The 18614-nt window shown below is 42.0% G+C and overlaps 2 protein-coding genes across 3 annotated transcripts; both read right to left on the bottom strand.

The window, feature by feature from the left end:
- Positions 1 to 338: 338 nt before the first annotated feature.
- On the bottom strand, positions 339 to 14087 carry LOC311140856 (uncharacterized protein). 2 transcript variants are annotated; one of them, XM_084176127.1, is made up of 11 exons: positions 14018 to 14087; positions 12733 to 12960; positions 11656 to 12659; positions 11140 to 11292; positions 9560 to 9637; positions 7397 to 7513; positions 7047 to 7193; positions 6650 to 6817; positions 1971 to 2162; positions 1515 to 1706; positions 339 to 1405 (listed from the first exon to the last, which is right to left on the bottom strand). In XM_084176127.1, exons 2-11 carry the CDS (start codon positions 12902 to 12904, stop codon positions 1301 to 1303), a joined length of 2328 nt encoding a protein of 775 aa, XP_084032253.1. In that variant the 5' UTR covers positions 12905 to 12960; positions 14018 to 14087; the 3' UTR covers positions 339 to 1300. The 2 variants fall into 2 exon arrangements, with proteins under 2 accessions (XP_084032253.1, XP_084032254.1); XM_084176128.1 differs by lacking the exons at positions 12733 to 12960; positions 14018 to 14087 and having other exon boundaries at positions 12560 to 12646.
- A 981-nt stretch (positions 14088 to 15068) lies between these two features.
- Positions 15069 to 18238, bottom strand: LOC311139482 (lysosomal thioesterase PPT2-A-like; the record flags this gene model as incomplete). The annotated part of the gene is made up of 8 exons (XM_084174365.1): positions 15069 to 15212; positions 15320 to 15374; positions 15538 to 15622; positions 15971 to 16054; positions 16202 to 16309; positions 16576 to 16671; positions 16763 to 16916; positions 18089 to 18238. The coding sequence occupies 8 exons, from the start codon at positions 18236 to 18238 to the stop codon at positions 15069 to 15071; spliced, it is 876 nt and encodes a 291-aa protein (XP_084030491.1).
- Positions 18239 to 18614: the final 376 nt, after the last annotated feature.

Raw genomic sequence — 18614 nt, 5'->3', positions numbered from 1 at the left:
GTCAGTCAGTATTGGGGTTTACTGGGGTCATGTCTAGATGGGATCCAGCTTTTGTAAGATTTACGTCAAAAGTTGTTTTTTGCTAATCCTAACCTTAACCTAATTCTCATAACCTGCCACGTTAATTATCCTAACCTGCTGCTTAAATTCTCCGACACCTGCTACGAAAAGTACATTCTGACAAATGTTGGATCCATTCTAGCCATAACCGTTTACTGGGGATCATATTCCAAGTGTGAAGTACAGAGCAAATGAGACAACCGCGGGTCATGAAAGTCCCTTTGATCATCCATGACATAGGCAGCAAAATGCATGCAATGAAAACAGACTACATTAAATATTGTGATCATACAAAGAGGTTTATTTCTCAATCTCAGACTTAAAAATGAAAACATGGCAGCAAATCCCCAAAAGACAGGCAAAAATAAATGTATCAAACCATTCTGTAGTAAAATTACCCCCCCCCCCAAAAAAAAATAAAAAAAAATAAAAGTATAAATACATTTTTGGGGGTCAAAAATGTAAACCCCTTTATGACAATCACAGTGCCAAACAGTATCATGTTGCTAATGTGTAAAGAATTTGGCAGCGTGAACAGAAAAAGGCAAAAAGGCACATTTGGACAACAGACACTGGAAAAAACATACATAATTTACAGCAGGACACCAATACAGAAAGCTTTTGGGAAACTGCAACCTCAAACTATCCAAATTCAACACAATAATAATCACCCTTCTGATATTTGCACTTATCAAGAAGGCTGCACTACACAATGCCCTTAAGGATACATTAACAAATCTCATCATACAATCTACATTTCCCCATGTCCCATGCTAGCAGTTAATCAATGTCTGACTTGGACCAAAGTGTATTTTGAATTTGCATAAATGGTACTCTCAGTCAATTACATTTTTTGATTGAACTGTCTGTATTGATACATTTCATTGACAGAGTACCATTTAAGCAAATTCTAAATTCATGTTAGACATGGATTAACTACTAGCATACTTAATCAATTAAATCAGTCATTTTAACATGATTGCAATATTAATATACAAATATGAAGGATGCCAAAATGGAGCAAAAACATTATCATTATTGACAAATATCCAGTCAGGAGTTTTGATGCAACAAATGCGCATCAACACAACCTTTTTAATAGGCCTACATATAATTGTAATTAGAAGTAAACTACCTGTGGTGCAAGAAAGTGCTGGTTCATGCAGCTCATCTATATAAATGTGCATTGTACCTTCATGGTTCTACGTTTTTTGCTCTCTCACTATCTTGTTTGTCTCTTTCATAGTGTGTGTTTGACAGCAGTCATGGGTTCAAATTTGTTCAGCAGGTTCTGTTGAAGTTCTTTGAGTAGATGATCCCGTTCCTCGGAATCCAGGAGAACTTGCTAAATAAAAAATGTTCACAAATCAAAATATTCAGAGTTAATTTGGTCCGATCTTTAGTGTTTTTCTAAAGGTCATGTATGGACATACCTCGCTCATGTACGGACATACCTCAATGAGTTGGTCTCTCTTCTCCAGGCTCTTCCTCAATTTCCTCTCCTCCCTCTCTTTTTCCTCCTTTTCGCTCCGCCAGGCTCGCTGTGCCTCCATGTTCTCCTTCCCCCTCTCCCTCAGGTCTTTGCGTGTGTCGTTGAGTTGCTCTGACAGTGAAGACACCGTCTGACTATGATTCTGCTGTTGCTCCTTGAGAAGGCAGGGGGAAAGATTAGAAGAGATGAAAGGCATGGGTTCTAATTACCTAACCATATTATAGGCTTGGTAATTCACGGAATTGGTAACTGAAGATGACCTGAAATGTGTAAAAGACAATGGAAGACTGACCGTATGTAATCACGGCACATCTCAGTATAAAGGAGTATCTTAACAGTCTTACTGTCTTCTTCTTCACTGATATGAAAGACAGGGATTGGTGAAAGCATCCACTTTCCCATCCTCACTTGCGCTCACCTGCACCATGCCCTGATAGTCCTGCAGGGCGGCGGTGAGCTTGGAGACCTCCCGGCACATGGTGGCGCTGTGCTCCTCTCTGTCCTGTAGCCAGGCTCTCACCAGGCTCTCCTTCTCCTTCAGCTGAGAGGCCAGAGCTCCCTCAGCACCGCCTCCTGACACCCCCTGGCTAATCACAGAGTCCGACAGTGCCTGGGGGAAAGAAAACAAGTTATGAGGAGGAAAGTCTCCCTGAAGCCAGTGAAGTCAAAAGAGCTACATGTAGAATTTTTGCATTGTAATTTCAGAAACGTCCATAATATTTCTGCAGTAATAGTGGAATGATAGTGTTTCACCATATTCTTTCACCCCCAAAATATTTTGGCCCAATACAAAATCCCATTCTAAAATGCAAACAAAAGCCAGACCGGTTTCTGTAGTCAAGATGGGAAAACTGTAGAGCTGGGACGATAAAGCGAAAATGACCGACACCGACATTGCCTTCCTCCTACCGAAGCATTTTGCGTACGTCGTTAATATTCTATGATTTTGCTATAGAACATTCCTCTAGGTTGTTGTAAAGCGATTATTTGGTCAACAGTAATAGCCTATGCATTATGTTGATTCCTGCTTTTTAAAGTATCTGCCTGTTGTGCTGTCGGCTGCTGTGAGAGTGAGCCACTCTCACTCCCTCCCTCCCCCTGCTGTGTGAGTGAGCCACTCTCACTCCCTCCCTCCCCCTGCTGTGAGAGTGAGCCACTCTCACTCCCTCCCTCCCCCTGCTGTGAGAGTGAGCCACTCTCACTCCCTCCCTCCCCCTGCTGTGAGAGTGAGCCACTCTCACTCCCTCCCTCCCCCTGCTGTGTGCAAGGAGAAATGGAATGATAAAGAAATTTGACGTTTGGAGCAACTTTGAAATTTGACATTTGGAGAAATGTGGATAAACATCAGAATCTGTTGTCAAATTGGTAAAACCGTGAGATCTTGTTGTACAATGAAGAAAAATATAAACGCAATATGTAAAAGTGTTGGTCCCATGTTTCATGAGCTGAAATAGAGAACATTTCTGGAATATTTTATCTATATGCACAGAGCCAAAAATACATCTGATCATTCTGGATCCTATTTTGACAGGTTGCACATAAAAATATTAATCATGCATTCCCTGGATATGTTAGAGAAATAGCTTCCTTTTTAAAATATTAGGCTACCATCTCAGTTGACTTACATGGCACTGTAAAAATGTGTCTTGAGCCCTGCCTCTAATGTAAAGTAACTGTCCATTAAAACAATGTTTTATTGTTGTAGCAATGTTCCCTCTAATTTTTGGGGGCATTGAGGACATTTTTGGTCTTGTGAGCGGAAACTTGAATGTTGTGAGAATTTTGTGCAACTTCCGGCGCAGTGAACACTGAGGCTGTACCCTTACAGTTTGACAGTAGCCAATAGGCTATTGTGGCTATTTGAGCATAATGTAGGCCTACCAACAAAACGGCGCAAATCCCATAACATTTTCACATGGAAATAGCTTATGATTTCCATGATATAGCCTACAGTAGCCTATATGTTGTGTTCAATGCAGGCCTACATTGCATGAGACTTTAAACACGTTTTTACATTATGAAATGCTTGACATTAATTCACGATTTTTTACTTGGTCTGTAACATGGACCAAACATGTGACTGTAAATTGCATTTTATTGTGTTGTATGATGCAATAAACCACTTTACAAAATACAATGAATTACTATTACCATACAGAGAATTAGACAATGTAGGCTACCCCTCTATTGGCTTATTTGCATATTCAAGCCTGTCTCAAAATACTACACTGTCCCTTTAAGATATTAGCTTTTTACCAAGACAGCTTAAAATGTAACCTACACGTTTTGTGCTCTTGTAGGAAGCAGTAACTCCCCATTGCTGACCTATACTTATCTATAACTGGGCTAATAACTTGCTAACTAGCAAAGAATATCAACAAATGTGCAGACGCACAGCTCTGCGGTCTGATCTGAACTGAAAAGCTCAAGACCGCTGGTGGGCTACACCCGCCAATAGAATTCTACTCCATTGCGCTCTGGCTCTGCCTACAACAAAATCACAGACTCAATTTAGCAAAATTAGATTTGTTTTCGTTTGTTGTATTGAAAAGGGGCTGAAATAATGTTGATTCGATCACAGAAAAAACATTGATCCATATAGTGTAAACTAATTGGGTGAACTCTGTGAAGTTCAATCTCTTGCGTCTCTGCGCGGCATGGTATTTCTTCTGCGCGGCAGTCCTGGAGGAGGTGCGCGGCTGCACACGCGCGCAACTTAGAGGGAACATTGCATTGTAATCTATTTATTGTTATCAAGCAAATTAGTTATATTCATCACAATGTGACTTTTTGTCCATAATCGCCCAGCTCTAGCACCTACCCAAAAAAGTATTTATAGCTGATTTATCTTTATCACATCAACTCAGCAAAAAAATAATAATCCTCTCACTGTCAACTGCGCTTATTTTCAGCAAACTTAACATGTGTAAATATTTGTATGAACATAAGATTCAACAACTGAGACATAAACTGAACACGTTCCACAGACATGTGACTAACATAAATTGAATAATGTGTCCCTGAACAAAGGGGGGGGTCAAAATCAAAAGCAACAGTAAGTAGCTGGTGTGGCCACAGCTGCATTAAGTACTGTAGTGCACCTCCACATCATGTACTGCACCAGATTTGCCAGTTCTTGCTGTGAGATGTTACCCCACTCTTCCACCAAGGCATCTGCAAGTTCCCGGACATTTCTGTGGGGAATGGCCCTAGCAGTCACCCTCCGATCCAACAGGTCCCAGACGTGCTCAATGGGATTGAGATCCGGGCTCTTCGCTGGCCATGGCAGAACACTGACATTCCTGTTTTGCAGGAAATCACGCACAGAACGAGCAGTATGGCTGGTGGCATTGTCATGCTGGAGGGTCATGTCAGGATGAGCCTGCAGGATGGGTACCACATGAGGGAGGAGGATTTCTTCCCTGTAACGCACAGCGTTGAGATTGCCTGCAATGACAACAAGCTCAGTCCGATGATGCTGTGACACACTGCCCCAGACCATGACGGACCCTCCACCTCCAAATCGATCCCGCTCCAGAGTACAGGCCTCGGTGTAACGCTCATTCCTTCGACGATAAATGCGAATCCGACCATCACCCCTGGTGAGACAAAACCGCGACTCGTCAGTGAAGAGCACTTTTTGCCAGTCCTGTCTGGTCCAGCGACTGTGGGTTTGTGCCCATAGGCGACATTGTTGCCTGTGATGTCTGGTGAGGACCTGCCTTACAACAGGCCTACAAGCCCTCAGTCCAGCCTCTCTCAGCCTATTGCGGACAGTCTGAGCACTGATGGAGGGATTGTGCGTTCCTGGTGTAAATCGGGCAGTTGTTCTTGCCATCCTGTACCTGTCCCGCAGGTGTGATGTTCGGATGTACCGATCCTGTGCAGGTGTTGTTACACGTGGTCTGCCACTGCGAGGACGATCAGCTGTCCGTCCTGTCTCCCTGTAGCGCTGTCTTAGGCGTCCCACAGTACAGACATTGCAATTTATTGCCCTGGCCACATCTGCAGTCTTCAGGCCTCCTTGCAGCATGCCTAAGGCACGTTCACGCAGATGAGCAGGGACCCTGGGCATCTTTCTTTTGGTGTTTTTCAGAGTCAGTAGAAAGGCCTCTTTAGTGTCCTAAGTTTTCATAACTGTGAACCTAATTGCCTACCGTCTGTAAGCTGTTAGTGTCTTAACGACCGTCCACAGGGGCATGTTCATTAATTGTTTATGGTTCATTGAACAAGCATGGAAAACAGTGTTTAAACCCTTTACAATTTGGATTTTTACTAATTATCTTTGAAAGACATGGTCCTGAAAAAGGGACGTTTCTTTTTTTGCTGAGTTTATATAGCTTTTTTTTTAAATCGTGATATGGATTTTGGTCCCCCTCCCCCCCCTTACATCGGCATCACTAAAAGGCATGGTCATCTCCTCCCCGAGTACAAGGAATAATGGCAGACTGGGGCAAGCGGCCAATGTAGAAATCGTTCTGTCATTTCCTGGTTGCTAAAATTCTACACTCTTCGAACTATTTCAGTTTATGTGAGAAAACATGCACTGAATAGCGTAGAGAATCTTTGTACGATCTAAATCGCAGTGAAATATCTACAGCTGTTTGAAGTTGGTGGACGAAACTGAAAGTAAAATAGTCTCCACCATGGTCTATGCTATCCGGGATCCTTAGGATGTCGAACAGCACTAACCTCTCCACCGTATTGCAGGGAAACGGAATGCATGGGAGTGGGAAAGAGTTGTTTATATTCAGCCTAAGTATTGTTGCAATTGACCTAGCTTCCACATGGGTGAGACAATCGACATGTAGCACCTTTAACTTGAAGAACAGAGGTCAGTGCATGCAGCACTGGTTACTGAACCTGACACAAACAATTGTGGGCACACTGGAAAAAGGGACATACCTGTACACAATTCTGTTTAGATCAGGAATGGTCAAACTAATAGATATTCAAATTACTCAAAACACTATCTTTCAAGACATCTGGGTCTGTATTCACAAAGAGTCTCAGAGTAAGAGTCCTGATCTAAATCCTACAGCACTCCTAATTTAATTCAACCTATGGAGATACTGTATGTTTAGGTAATGCTCTCACCTGCATGTCTTTCTGAGAGCTCTCTAGCGCCTCCTTCAGGCAGAGGAGAAGTGACTCTTTCTCCTCTAGCAATGCTGTGAGGGCCTGGTCCCGCTGTCGCCACACTTCCCTCTCCTTCTGCACCTCCCGCTGCACTCGCTCCTTCTCAACCAGCTCCACTCTCAGCTCCTGGGTTTTAGAAGGAAAACAGGGCTCTTATGTGTGAAACTTGTAACACCTTTGACTGAGTGACTTTATATAGGGTATGCAGTACAATGTTACATTTGTTAAATGAATGTGAGTGAATACATCTAAGTGAAAGAGTATGAGGGTGTGTGTGTGTGTGTGTACTTGTTCTACAGGAACTGCAATACACTGGTAGCACAGCAATCACATGTGTGTTCAACTTCAGACTCACATTGATGATGTCCTGGTTACATTGGAGCACAGTGTTGAGTGTGTAGAGGTCTTTCTCCCGGTCTCTCCCAGCCTTCTTCAGTGCCTCCAGCTCACTCTCCATCCTCTTCTTCTCACTCATCTCAGAGCGCAGAGTCTCCAGAGCTTGCTAAAGAAGAAGTAGAACATAAGACATCAGCAAAATAACATTGTACAGAAATGTTTTATATCAAAATAGTAATGTCATATTAAAAAAAGGACAAATTCACACGTTTTATTGTCCATGCCTTGACAGTCTGCACAAGTTTTTTTTTTGTGTAAACCAATAGCTTATTCAAATCATAATCAAATGGGATCAATCTTAGCCCTCACCTTATTGTCGGAGAGCGTTTGTTTCAGATTGTCAGTGAGTGCCTGTGTCAGTCTGTCAGCCACGTCTGTCCCTGTCCCCACCTCCACACACATCTTCCTGATCAGACCCATGCACTCCTGAGGCAGACAGGGAGACAGGAAATTCATGTCTGATCATGGAATAACACAAAAACACATGGCTTCAGAAAAGGACTTGATGTATGAAAAAATTACACCAGAATAGAAAAACTGCATTTAAAACAATGTCTTAATGATAAATATTGAGACAATGATCGTTAAGAAAACAGGGTTTGCCCCAAACACTCACTGTTGGATTGCTGTTACAGTGCTATGTGTGTTGATACTTGGATTTATAACCAACATTTCTTGATTTCTTGTTTTTAAATGGATTATTTGTGTACCTGTTTGACATTTTACTGCACTGTTAGGAGCTAGTAACGTAAGCATTTCGCTGCATCCACTATACCATCTGCTAAACTGTGTACGCGACCAATAAATGTGACTATAAAAACATACATATACACTACCAGTCTAAAGTTTGGACACACCTACTCATTCATGGGTTTTTCTTTATTTTTTACATTGTAGAATAATAGTGAAGACATCTAAACTATGAAAAACACATATGGAATCATGTAGTAAACAAAAAAGTGATTGTGGAGGCCAGGTCATCTGATGAAGCACTCCACTCTCCTTCTTGGTAAAATAGCCCTTACACAGCCTGGAGGTGTGTTGGGGCATTATCCTGTTGAAAAACAAATGATAGTCCCACTAAGCCCAAACCAGATGGGATGGCGTATCGCTGTATAATGCTGTGGAAGCCATGCTGGTTAAGTGAGCCTTGAATTCTAAATAAATCACAGACAGTGTCACCAGCAAAGTACCCCCACACCATAACACCTCCTCCTCCATGCTTTATGCTACACATGCGGAGATCATCCGTTCACCCACACCGCGTCTCACAAAGACACAGCGGTTGGACTAAAAATCTCAAATTTGGACTCCAGACCAAAGGACACATTTCCACCGGTCTGATGTCCATTGCTCGTGTTTCTTGGCCCAAGCAGGTTTCTTCTTCTTATTGGTGTCCTTTAGTAGTGGTTTCTTTGCAGCAATTTGACCATGAAGGCCTGATTCACACAGTCCCCTCTGAACAGTTGATGTTGAGATGTGTCTGTTACTTGAACTCTGAAGCATTTATTTGGGCTGCAATTTCTGAGGCTGGTAACTCTAATAAATGTATCCTCTGCAGCAGAGGTAACTCTGGGTCTTCCATTCCTGTGGCGGTCCTCATGAGAGCCAGTGTCATCATAGCGCTTGATGTTTTTTGCGACTGCTCTTGAAGAAACGTTCAAAGTTCTTGAAATGTTCCATACTGACTGACCTTCATGTCTTAAGGTAATGATGGACTGTCGTTTCTCTTTGCTTATTTGAGCTTTTCTTGCCATAATATGACTTGGTCTTTTACCAAATAGGGCTATCTTCTGTATACCCCCCCTACCTAATCACAACACAAGTGATTGGCTCAAACGCATTAAGAAGGAAAGAAATTCCACAAATTAACTTTTAAGAAGGCACACCTGTTAATTTAAATGCATTCCAGGTGACTACCTCATGAAGCTGGTTGAGAGAATGCAAAAAGTGTTCAAAGCTGTCAAGGCAAAGGGTGGCTATTTGAAGAATCTCAAATATAAAATATATTTTGATTTGTTTAACACTTTCTTGGTTACTACATGATTCCATATGTGTTATTTCATAGTTTTGATGTCTTCACTATTATTCTACAATGTAGAAAATAGTAAAAAATAAAGAAAAACCCTGGACTGAGTAGGTGTGTCCAAACTTTTGACTGATACTGTATATTAAACCAATTTCATATATCTATTTGTCTAACTGTCAGTATGTTAAGCTGAGAAAGTTTGCTCACCCATACAATCTTCAGTAGAGATAAAGCAGTTTTGTTTGGCTTTTGTGATGGATTCCTATCTGCTAATACCACTATATCATAAGTTAACTCTGGGAGTTTAAGAGCGTGGTGTGTCCATGTTTTGATGGTAACATTCCACTAGTTCAGCCAGTGTCTCATTTCTGAGTGTAGTGGATCCCTGTGATTTCAGCATGACTACACTGTCTCCTCTCATAGAATCACTATGAATCACTCACCTGTATAACTCGGTCTCTGCTGTGCAGCGAATGCCCCAAACTCTGCAGTAGGAAGTTTCCCCCGTCCTTCTGTGGCAACTGAAAAAGCCATAATCACACCATACACAGCACTTAGATTAAGGAATTAAGTCAACACAGGACTAGCATTGCTGCAGCGATAGAAGAGCAGCTTAGCCTGGTCATACATCGGTTTGTGTTGTCTTTCAAACTCATGACAATGACCATAGGCGTTGCCAAGACAGCACAAACTGATCTGGGACCAGGCTAGAGCAGCAGACCTCTCCATTTTGAAGCCAGTGTCTTGTGGGTGATATGCCACTATGTTACAGTTGATGCTTTCAAAGAATGCAGGCAATCAGTTTGTATACTTGTAATAAACTTAGAACATGCAGGGCAGATTATAGGCTTATACTGTAAGTGCCAAGTGTGAAAGTTCCCCACCACAAAAGCTTGATATACTGTAAGACCTCACACAGAGCACACAAATACTTAATCGCAACTATTGACTTATTTGAACTTTTCTAGGATTGGGTGGAGCTAATGCCAGATTCCAGGCAAATTAAAATATTTGATTGTGTAGAGCTGGCTGTGGGGCTCTTAATCGTCAAAAGTTCTTCATGGATTTACAGCTCCCATTCCCAGACTGAACTTGCTAATAGGGCTTCCTAAAATATCAAAACAACTAGAACTCAAGCCAGACCTGAATCACAGATGTGAACCTCATGAAATGAGAATCAGTTTAGGTAAGATGCCTTAACAGCTGGGGGTGAGGCCTAGACATGCTATAACCATAGGTAGGTGCAGGGTTGGATAACATGAGTCTACCGTAAGGAGATAAGGTTAAAAGATGCCACTCAGCAGCTGAGAAGCATGTTAATGATCTCTTTATGAAAAGCAATCCTGAGCTGCAGGGCAAACTCCTCTAGTTGGGGGAGATTCCAGGGAGAGGTGTGTGTGTGGTTACATGAGTGCACCTGCATTAAGGAAAGAGGACACTCCCTCATCCAGAGACCAAACAAACTAACACACCCATCATTCCTTGCATAATGCTTTATTTGTGCTTAGTCAACACAAGCACGGCTTAAAGACATTGCTATCCATGTGATTCTGTAGACGTGTGTGAGTGTGCGCGCGCAAGTACATGCAGAGGAAGCATGTTAGGGACACTATGTTCAGGCCATTATATTGCTGTGCACCGGCTGACTAGGCCTATACCTGTTGATCTTGTAGAAAAAGTCATCAGTCAGTTACCATGACAGGGACTGTCAACCTTAGTTGTGTGCTCAACCAAATGATCATGACACTTCAATTCTGCTCACCAATTTAAACCTGGACCAGCCTAGTCCAGCTTTGTCAGGGGAACCAGTCCATAGTATTTATAGTAACTCAATTGAAAATGACAAAACTGTTTCAATTGGTGAGCAGAATTGAGCACACAACAAAAATACGATTTAATTGGAGAATCTCCATTGGGAATGCTTTTTAGTCCATGACTAGGCTTAATTTGTGGCTTAATAAAGTGTCTAAATACAAGGGGGAAACATGTGGAGTATCAAATCAATAAACTACTCATTGCTTACCTTAAGCCAATCCTCTGGTCCATTGACATTAGTATCTGGTTTGGTTTTGGTCCCGTGTTCAAGCTCAGTTTCTAGGGTCTTGATGCGTGCCATAGCTTGATCAAGCTGTCCTCGCAACTGCCTGACTGCAAGGTGCACTCGACCTGTAGTGCTCTGAAAATAAATAAGAAAATGGCATTTTGTTGTCACATTCAATTCTGTTGAAGTCCTATTCCTGTATTCATAAGTAGGAACTTTGCACTGGCTACAGACATTTTAGATCCTAGATGACATATTACAGACAACTAAGTAAATATTTACACTCAGTGATAGACGGAGCGATCCACAGGCAAGGCAAGGCAACCTGTCAGAAAATCCTCATTTAGGGCAGAGATATTTTCCTGACCAGGGAAAGGGCTGATTTATAGGCAATGGAAACCCAAAGTGTTGTCAGGAAAAACTCCTGGCCCTACTCATAATCACTCCCTATCGTTATTTGGTATGCTGGATTTTGATTGAATGTAAGAGAAATCTCACCTCTCTGTGTAGTGGAATAAACTCATCCCTCAATTCAGTCAGAACATCATTGGTCTCTCCATCCACTTCCTCTCCTCCATTCTCCCGCTCTCCAAAATTCAGCACCCTTGTTACCTCAGGGGAGGATGTCTCACCTACCTCTCCTAAATATCGCCCTTCCCTCTTTCCCAAAACGGGAATCTTACTCCCTGGTGGTGAACTGACAGGCTTTCCTTCAATACCTTTCAACTCTCTGAGGACCAGGAGTGACAAATCATCTGGAAAATCAAATGGATCACGGCAACCCAACGAGTCCAGTGATTGGATGGACTCAGTGCGAGAGGACCCTCTTAAGGAGAGAGTGGATCCAGCCAATGACGCTGGGCTAGAGCTGAGCGACGGCACTCTCGACCAATGAAGGGGCATGCTCTGCGACTTGTCCCGCGATAGGGCCAAGGGGGAAAAGGGTTGGAAGGGCAGGCGGCGAGGAACCCCACAAACGGACTCATAAGCGGAGTCGGACACCCTCAAAGAATCACATCCCTCACAATTTTTCCCCTTTGAGCATCTTTTCCCCGTTCTCCTGAAGTATGGACATGCGTCCCATTTCTCAGACCAGCACTCATACTCTGACAGGGCCATGTTCTCTTTCAACATTTCCATGTAGCCATCTTTGTCTCCCATTCCATCCCCATCCTCCTCACTAGTGCTGCTCCTCATCCTGAAATCCTGAGGGTGTCGCTGGCGGTAAGCGCTGCGTACCCACTGCCTGACCTTGTCCCTCTCCTGGGTCAACTTCTGAAGCCTCTCAGAGGATAAGACCCTCACTCTGGAAATTACCGAGTCAAACTTGAAAACCCGCTCTAGAACTGAAACGCATTTGCCACACAAGAACTCCCCCCGCCCACTGCCCCGTGGTACGGACCGGCCTAGTATGTGTGTCAGTACAGAGAGAAGATCCATTGCTTTAGCGGGTGAGGACAGGGACGAGAGAGATGTTGTGGAGCCAAGGGACATGGTGCTACCTGCAAAAGGGGAAAGGAAAACATTAGAACACACACACGTGCATACACGCACAGAAGTGCACACACAACTCACCCCAGGGGCTGCTTTGAGAAGACCTGGAGAGATTTCCTCTGCCCAGTGAGTCTGATGGGGTCTGAGGCTGACCATCTTTTTTGTTCTGACCCCCAAAGAGCCATCGCCGTTGGTTACCCTGCAGGTCACCCCCACACACCCGACACCCCTCGCCTTTGCCTCTGGAGGACATAGTAGACGGAAGGGCTAGAAAATCCCCCCGATGTCCACAGAATGTTCTTCAATATTCTGTTGGAATAAAGCAGAAAATATTCTAAGCTGCAGTCTTAACTAAATGTATTCTAGACTTTTTGATCATGATGTTGAGAATGGTTGGATATCTAATCTTAGAATTCAATTCTGTATAATTGCACTTGCTGGCAGTGACATTCAAAGTAGTTTTTCCAAGTCAGAACTGGATTTTCAAAAGCTGGCTTCACTTTTGGCCCACTTATAAAAAATAAAAATAAAGATTATCCTTGGCTGTTTAGCCTAATTCAGTTATCGGCTCTCACTGCTTTGCCTGTCAGTGTGCTTTAATATTATAGTGTGGATGTTTTTGTCAGTGCGATGGCTCTTTTAGCACACATCTGAGAGTGTTTACAGTAGCAACCAACAGCCGCCTACACGTCGACCTTGAGCCACGCTGACAGTACATTACGCAAACTGTCAAAGCAAAAAACAAGTCTCGCAAACTTTCACGGTCTCTCCGCCATTCGTCTCACTGCTCGCTTGTACCTATCATTATGAACTTTATAATAGGCTGCTGTCCATTCCTCTACAATTTCGAAAGACGACAGCTGCTGGTGTAAGTTACGTTTCTTTCTGTTGCCCGCGGTACACAACCTATATAACCAAGACCATCGACCTGTCTATGCAGTCCTATTTTAAGCAGCAGCGGTGTGTAAATAAGTTCCATTCCGACAACGCAGAGTCCGTCACCACGAAAATTCTAGGCTACGTGTTCACTGTCTGAATCAAGTTAAGCAGTATGACTTTACCAAATTAATTTCGTCCTTTGGAGTTTGCCAAAATCACATATTTGTTTTCTTTATCTGCACTTTTAGAACATCTGCATGCATAAATAGTTTGGATGAGTATGGCTTATCTGTCTCTAGAAGTTAAATCTGGTTTCGCGCTCTGAACCCGATAAAGTTGGTAAATCTTGAACACAAACTTTTAATCCCGGTGGCGTCCTCGGTGAAGTTAACCGAGTCCCATCAACATTTTCTAAAAACATTCATGACTTTACCAATGACCACATAGTAAAAAATTAGAAATACAATTTCATTAAAAAGTGTCTTACAATATCAACCAGGAACTCGAGCGCGCTGCAGTAGCCTACACCGGAAAGGAGCTGTGAGTGTGCGCTACCTTGCTGACGTCATTGGTCATACCTGGGGTGTATTCATTACGCCGATTCTGTTGCAAAACATTTCGTAAACGGAACGAAACGGGGAGGGACCTACTTGAATTAGTCAAATAGAAAATCTCTGTTTGGACTAATGATTACACCCGTTCTGAGAAGTAAATGGCCGAATGTCAGCAGTCCATTGGATTATTTTCATAGACACACTTTTCATTGGTAATGTACAGTGCCAGAGCTCCTCCCTCAACTAATAGCTACAATGGAATGTAATTGGGCGGCAGGTAGTTTAGTGGTTAAGAGCGTTGTGCCAGTAACCGAAAGATCGCTGGTTCTAATCCCCGAGCACATCTGTCGATGAGCCATTGAGCAAGGCACTTAACCCTAATTGCTCCTGTAAATCGCTCTGGATAAGAGCGTCTGCTAAATGACTAAAATGTAAATGTATTTAAGTTTATGCAACATTATAGGTTACTTCTGATTCTGATGGCAATCATTCCCAGAATATAGCCCCCCCCCCCCCCCCCCAACTGATCCCTGAACACATTTAGTCTACTGTTTTTCATTTCTGCTCAGATCATTGTAATCTATGGTAATCTATGGAACTGGGAAATGTGCATGCTTGGGCGATTGTAGTCCAATGTTTGGTAATCATTTTGAAGATTCAGTCAAATATAAAGATTATACACTATCATCAATCACACAGATTTATTCCAAGAGAGAAACAAGTCTGATTCACCAGGAGTAGAGTGAAAGCATTGTGCAAGAACACATCATGTGAAATTCAGGAAAATTCGGTGTGTATTTCCTATTACTTTACAAAAAAACACTTGATTCCGCTGTTTCATAATCACAGACAAACAATACTGTATAAAACTATAAAATAGGCACTACATACAACTATGATATGTCAATCAAAGACAACTTGCATAACCTTTTATGGCTGTTTCTATTAACATTATATTCAGCGTGAATGTGTGTGTGCGCGTGTTCATGTCAGCCACTCCTCTATGCAGCCTCTGAACACCGTCTCATTAGAATGCCAATAACTGTGTTTCACTCCTGAGAGCACATACACAGCCAGGTCTCCACGAGCATGCAGTGTCTTCAGCCCAAACGAATCCCTAACGTACCACTATTCAAATGAGAGAGACAGAGAAGCACATAGTTACCCATCACATTATGACATGAACATTAGGAACATTATCAATGATGGTAGATGGTACCATTAAAGTAACTTACTTCCTGGTTCTTCATCTCAACAATGGTTTCGTTAATGTCATAAAATCCAAAGTGACTGATTGGAGAGAACAGATATGGTTAGTGCAATAGGTATAGAGTGTCACTAGTGTCCAGCTCACGTCTCACAGATGAAACCAATGTGTTTGTAAGAATGCAGGATATACAACAGGGCAATTAATTTAGTGTAAAATAATGGTGGTGATGGTGACCATGGATACCTGGACTCCCATGGTGTAATCACTCCATCATCTGGTCCTCCAATCAACACCAGCTTGTTGATTCGCAGGAAGTTCTTCCTCCACTCTGATGATTAGAGAGAGATACATTTATTTGTTCTGAGATTGAGAGTAACTATGTCTCTCCACATTTTATCGAATTTAAAACTACTTAGGCCAACAGTGTCAGTAGGGCCAGACTGAATCTGCAGTTTTATCAAATATATATTGAGAAATAAATGGAAGCCAAACTAAATAGGCCTATTGCTACAAAATGTATAGTTTTGTTCATTATGCAGACAAGGCAGTGTGAAAGGAGAAGTAAGGAACTTTGCTGGAGATTTTGTCTGGCCCTTATCAGTCAATGATGACTAATCTAATCTAGGTTTTCAGTTTTGGATGCTGAGACATCTGCAGTAGGATTGAATTTCAGTACCTGTCATTTCACTGTGCGGTCTCTCTCCATTCAGAAGGGCCAGATAATTGCTGCTCTTCAGGAAGCGTTCTCTTTGGTGTGGGTCTGGTAGGACAAAACATTTTGGTGCAAGCACAAAGGAACAGTCATAAGCCTCTTTACTGTACTCAGACACACATCTACAAACAAATGTTCTGGTTCTCTATTTGTTTGACACTGAAGTTCCCCTTTAACAACCCAATTCTCTCTTACCATTCCAGAAGTTGCAGATGGACCATTTCTGTCCTACTAAAGAGTAACACACGTGAAAAAGACTGGCCTTCAGATAGTGAGGAAAAACCCATTTCAGAATTTCTGTGTCTGTGGAAGAAGCACAAGGAAAAGGCTAGTAAAATGTGTGAGGTGTGTGGAACATATCATGTGTTCCAAGTTTTCACACAGCTTGCAAAGTTTCACTTTTTATTTGAAATGTGAGATATTGATAGAAAAAATGAAACTTTGTTGCATGACAAAAAGCAAAACTTCATTGTGTTCGAATTTATTGGGGAAAATAATAAAAACAAGACCTATACGCAGGCCTTGCCTGATCAAATATGACTTCCGAGAAGAAAGTGACCATCACTGACCTCCATACTGGCCAGCCTGTGGTGATGAGAGGGAGATGAAGGACTGGACATTATGGTCAGGAAGTGTAGAAAGAAGTCCTCGACATATCAGACCACCTAGGAGAAGCAGGGGAAGACAACATTAAGCGGACAGAGCTATATCTCTATGTATTGTTCCAAAAATGCAAAATAACAGAGATAGAAAGACCTTGTGAGAAGCAGATAAGATGGACGCCGTTCTCTGCCTCCTGCATGATTGGATAGAGCGCCTTTTTGAAGCCCTGCACCTGCACCCACAGTGGCTTCAGGCTGGCCATGTTATCATACAGATCTATCACTGACACGTTGGTACCTGGATGGGCCTGTCAAAAGAATACATCAGCTTATATTGCAAAATACAAGAAAAAACAATGTACCTGAAACATTTTATCCTATCATATTATTCTACTAAAAAGTATGAGCTGGCGCACACCCAGATAAAAATATTTAGTGTAGAGGTGCTGACTAACGTGGAATAAACTGTAAGCTATAAAAACAAAGAGAGTCGCACACGCCATATGTAGAACCTCCCAGTAATTTATTGGGTAAAAAAACACCAACGTTTCGGCATCATTGTGCCTTCTTTACCCAATAAATTTAAGGTTATACATATGGAGTGTGCGACTCTCTTTGTTTTTATATCTTATCATATTATAACATACATTATAAACTGGGTGGTTCGAGCCCTGAATGCTGATTGGCTAAAATACGTGGTATATCAGACCATATACCACGGGTATGAAAAAACATCTATTTGTATTGCTCTAATTATGTTAGTAAGCAGTTTATAATAACAATAAGGCACCTCGGGTGTTTGTGGTATATTGCCAATATACCACGGCTAAGGGCTGTATCCAGGCACTCCACGTTGCTGTATCCAGGCACTCCACATTGTGTCATCCATAAGAACAGCCCTTAGCCATGGTATATTGGCCATATACCACACCCTCTCGGGCCTTATTGCTTAAGTATAATGATATGATGGGCCAATATTATAGGCTGAAAACGTTGTGTTTGCTCTTGGTATTGGGGAAATGATGGATGGATGACTTGAACATCTGCTTTTTTCTCTCTGGAGAATGTTTAACAGGACAATGGCCACAGGTTTTTAGAGGAATAGAATGTTATGTATGATATACATTTGTATCACAGGTGCACTAAAACAGGATCTTATAACATTCTTACTTCATGTGAAACTGTTTCCATGGATACTTTTTTGCCTTCTTAGTGCTTTTATTTATGGATAACATTTTAATATGAATATTTATTATTTATGAGTTACTACGTGTAAAACATTTTGGTGGCCCAAAAACTATATTTTATCACTCATAGACTGTATAAAGTACCCTCAATTTCTTTTTTTCCCCACATACATCTCAATCATCTAATCAGTCTCAAATTACATCATAGTTGTTTTCTTTTCTGTTTAATAAGTATATAATTACGGTTCAACGTGTGTTGTAGAGGCTTGGGCTCTCTGCATTTTGAAACGTACCTCTTGTATCAAACGACTCATCATAAGGAATTGTTTAGGGCCGTCAAAGAGGCCGTGAACAATGATGACAGGTTTGTACCCAAGCGTGTCCGCCAGGTTAACTCCACACAAGAGCAGCAGAAGTACATTGATGTCCAACGATGCTCTCATTTTCAATTAAACCACCGATAAATAAAAGTTTGATTCCTTCAGCGTGCAGGAGAGAACAATTGGTTGCATCACCCTAGCATAAATTCAAATTGAAACGGACATTTAAGTTCCAGTTTACTATGTTTACCTACTTTCATTATTACACATCTGTTGTGGGGATCGCGGAAGAAGACACTCCTTCTTCCTCCTTTATCATCTTAATTCAATGTCAGGTGCATGCTAGCCTCACTTGACTTTTAATGTTTGGTGCCATCAATTTAAATCACTGTGATATATGCATTTCAAAACCCCGCGGGATTACCCATCATACCCCCCCAACCTTTCCGTCTGTCCTGGCATATTTAACCCCTGCTAGCACCCATGAGACAATAACATA

This window comes from Coregonus lavaretus (genome assembly GCF_964263955.1).
Source record: "Coregonus lavaretus genome assembly, chromosome: 13".
Classification (NCBI taxonomy): domain Eukaryota; kingdom Metazoa; phylum Chordata; class Actinopteri; order Salmoniformes; family Salmonidae; genus Coregonus; species Coregonus lavaretus.
Note: the sequence above shows the minus strand (reverse complement) of the source record. Positions and strands in the feature narration are given on the sequence as shown.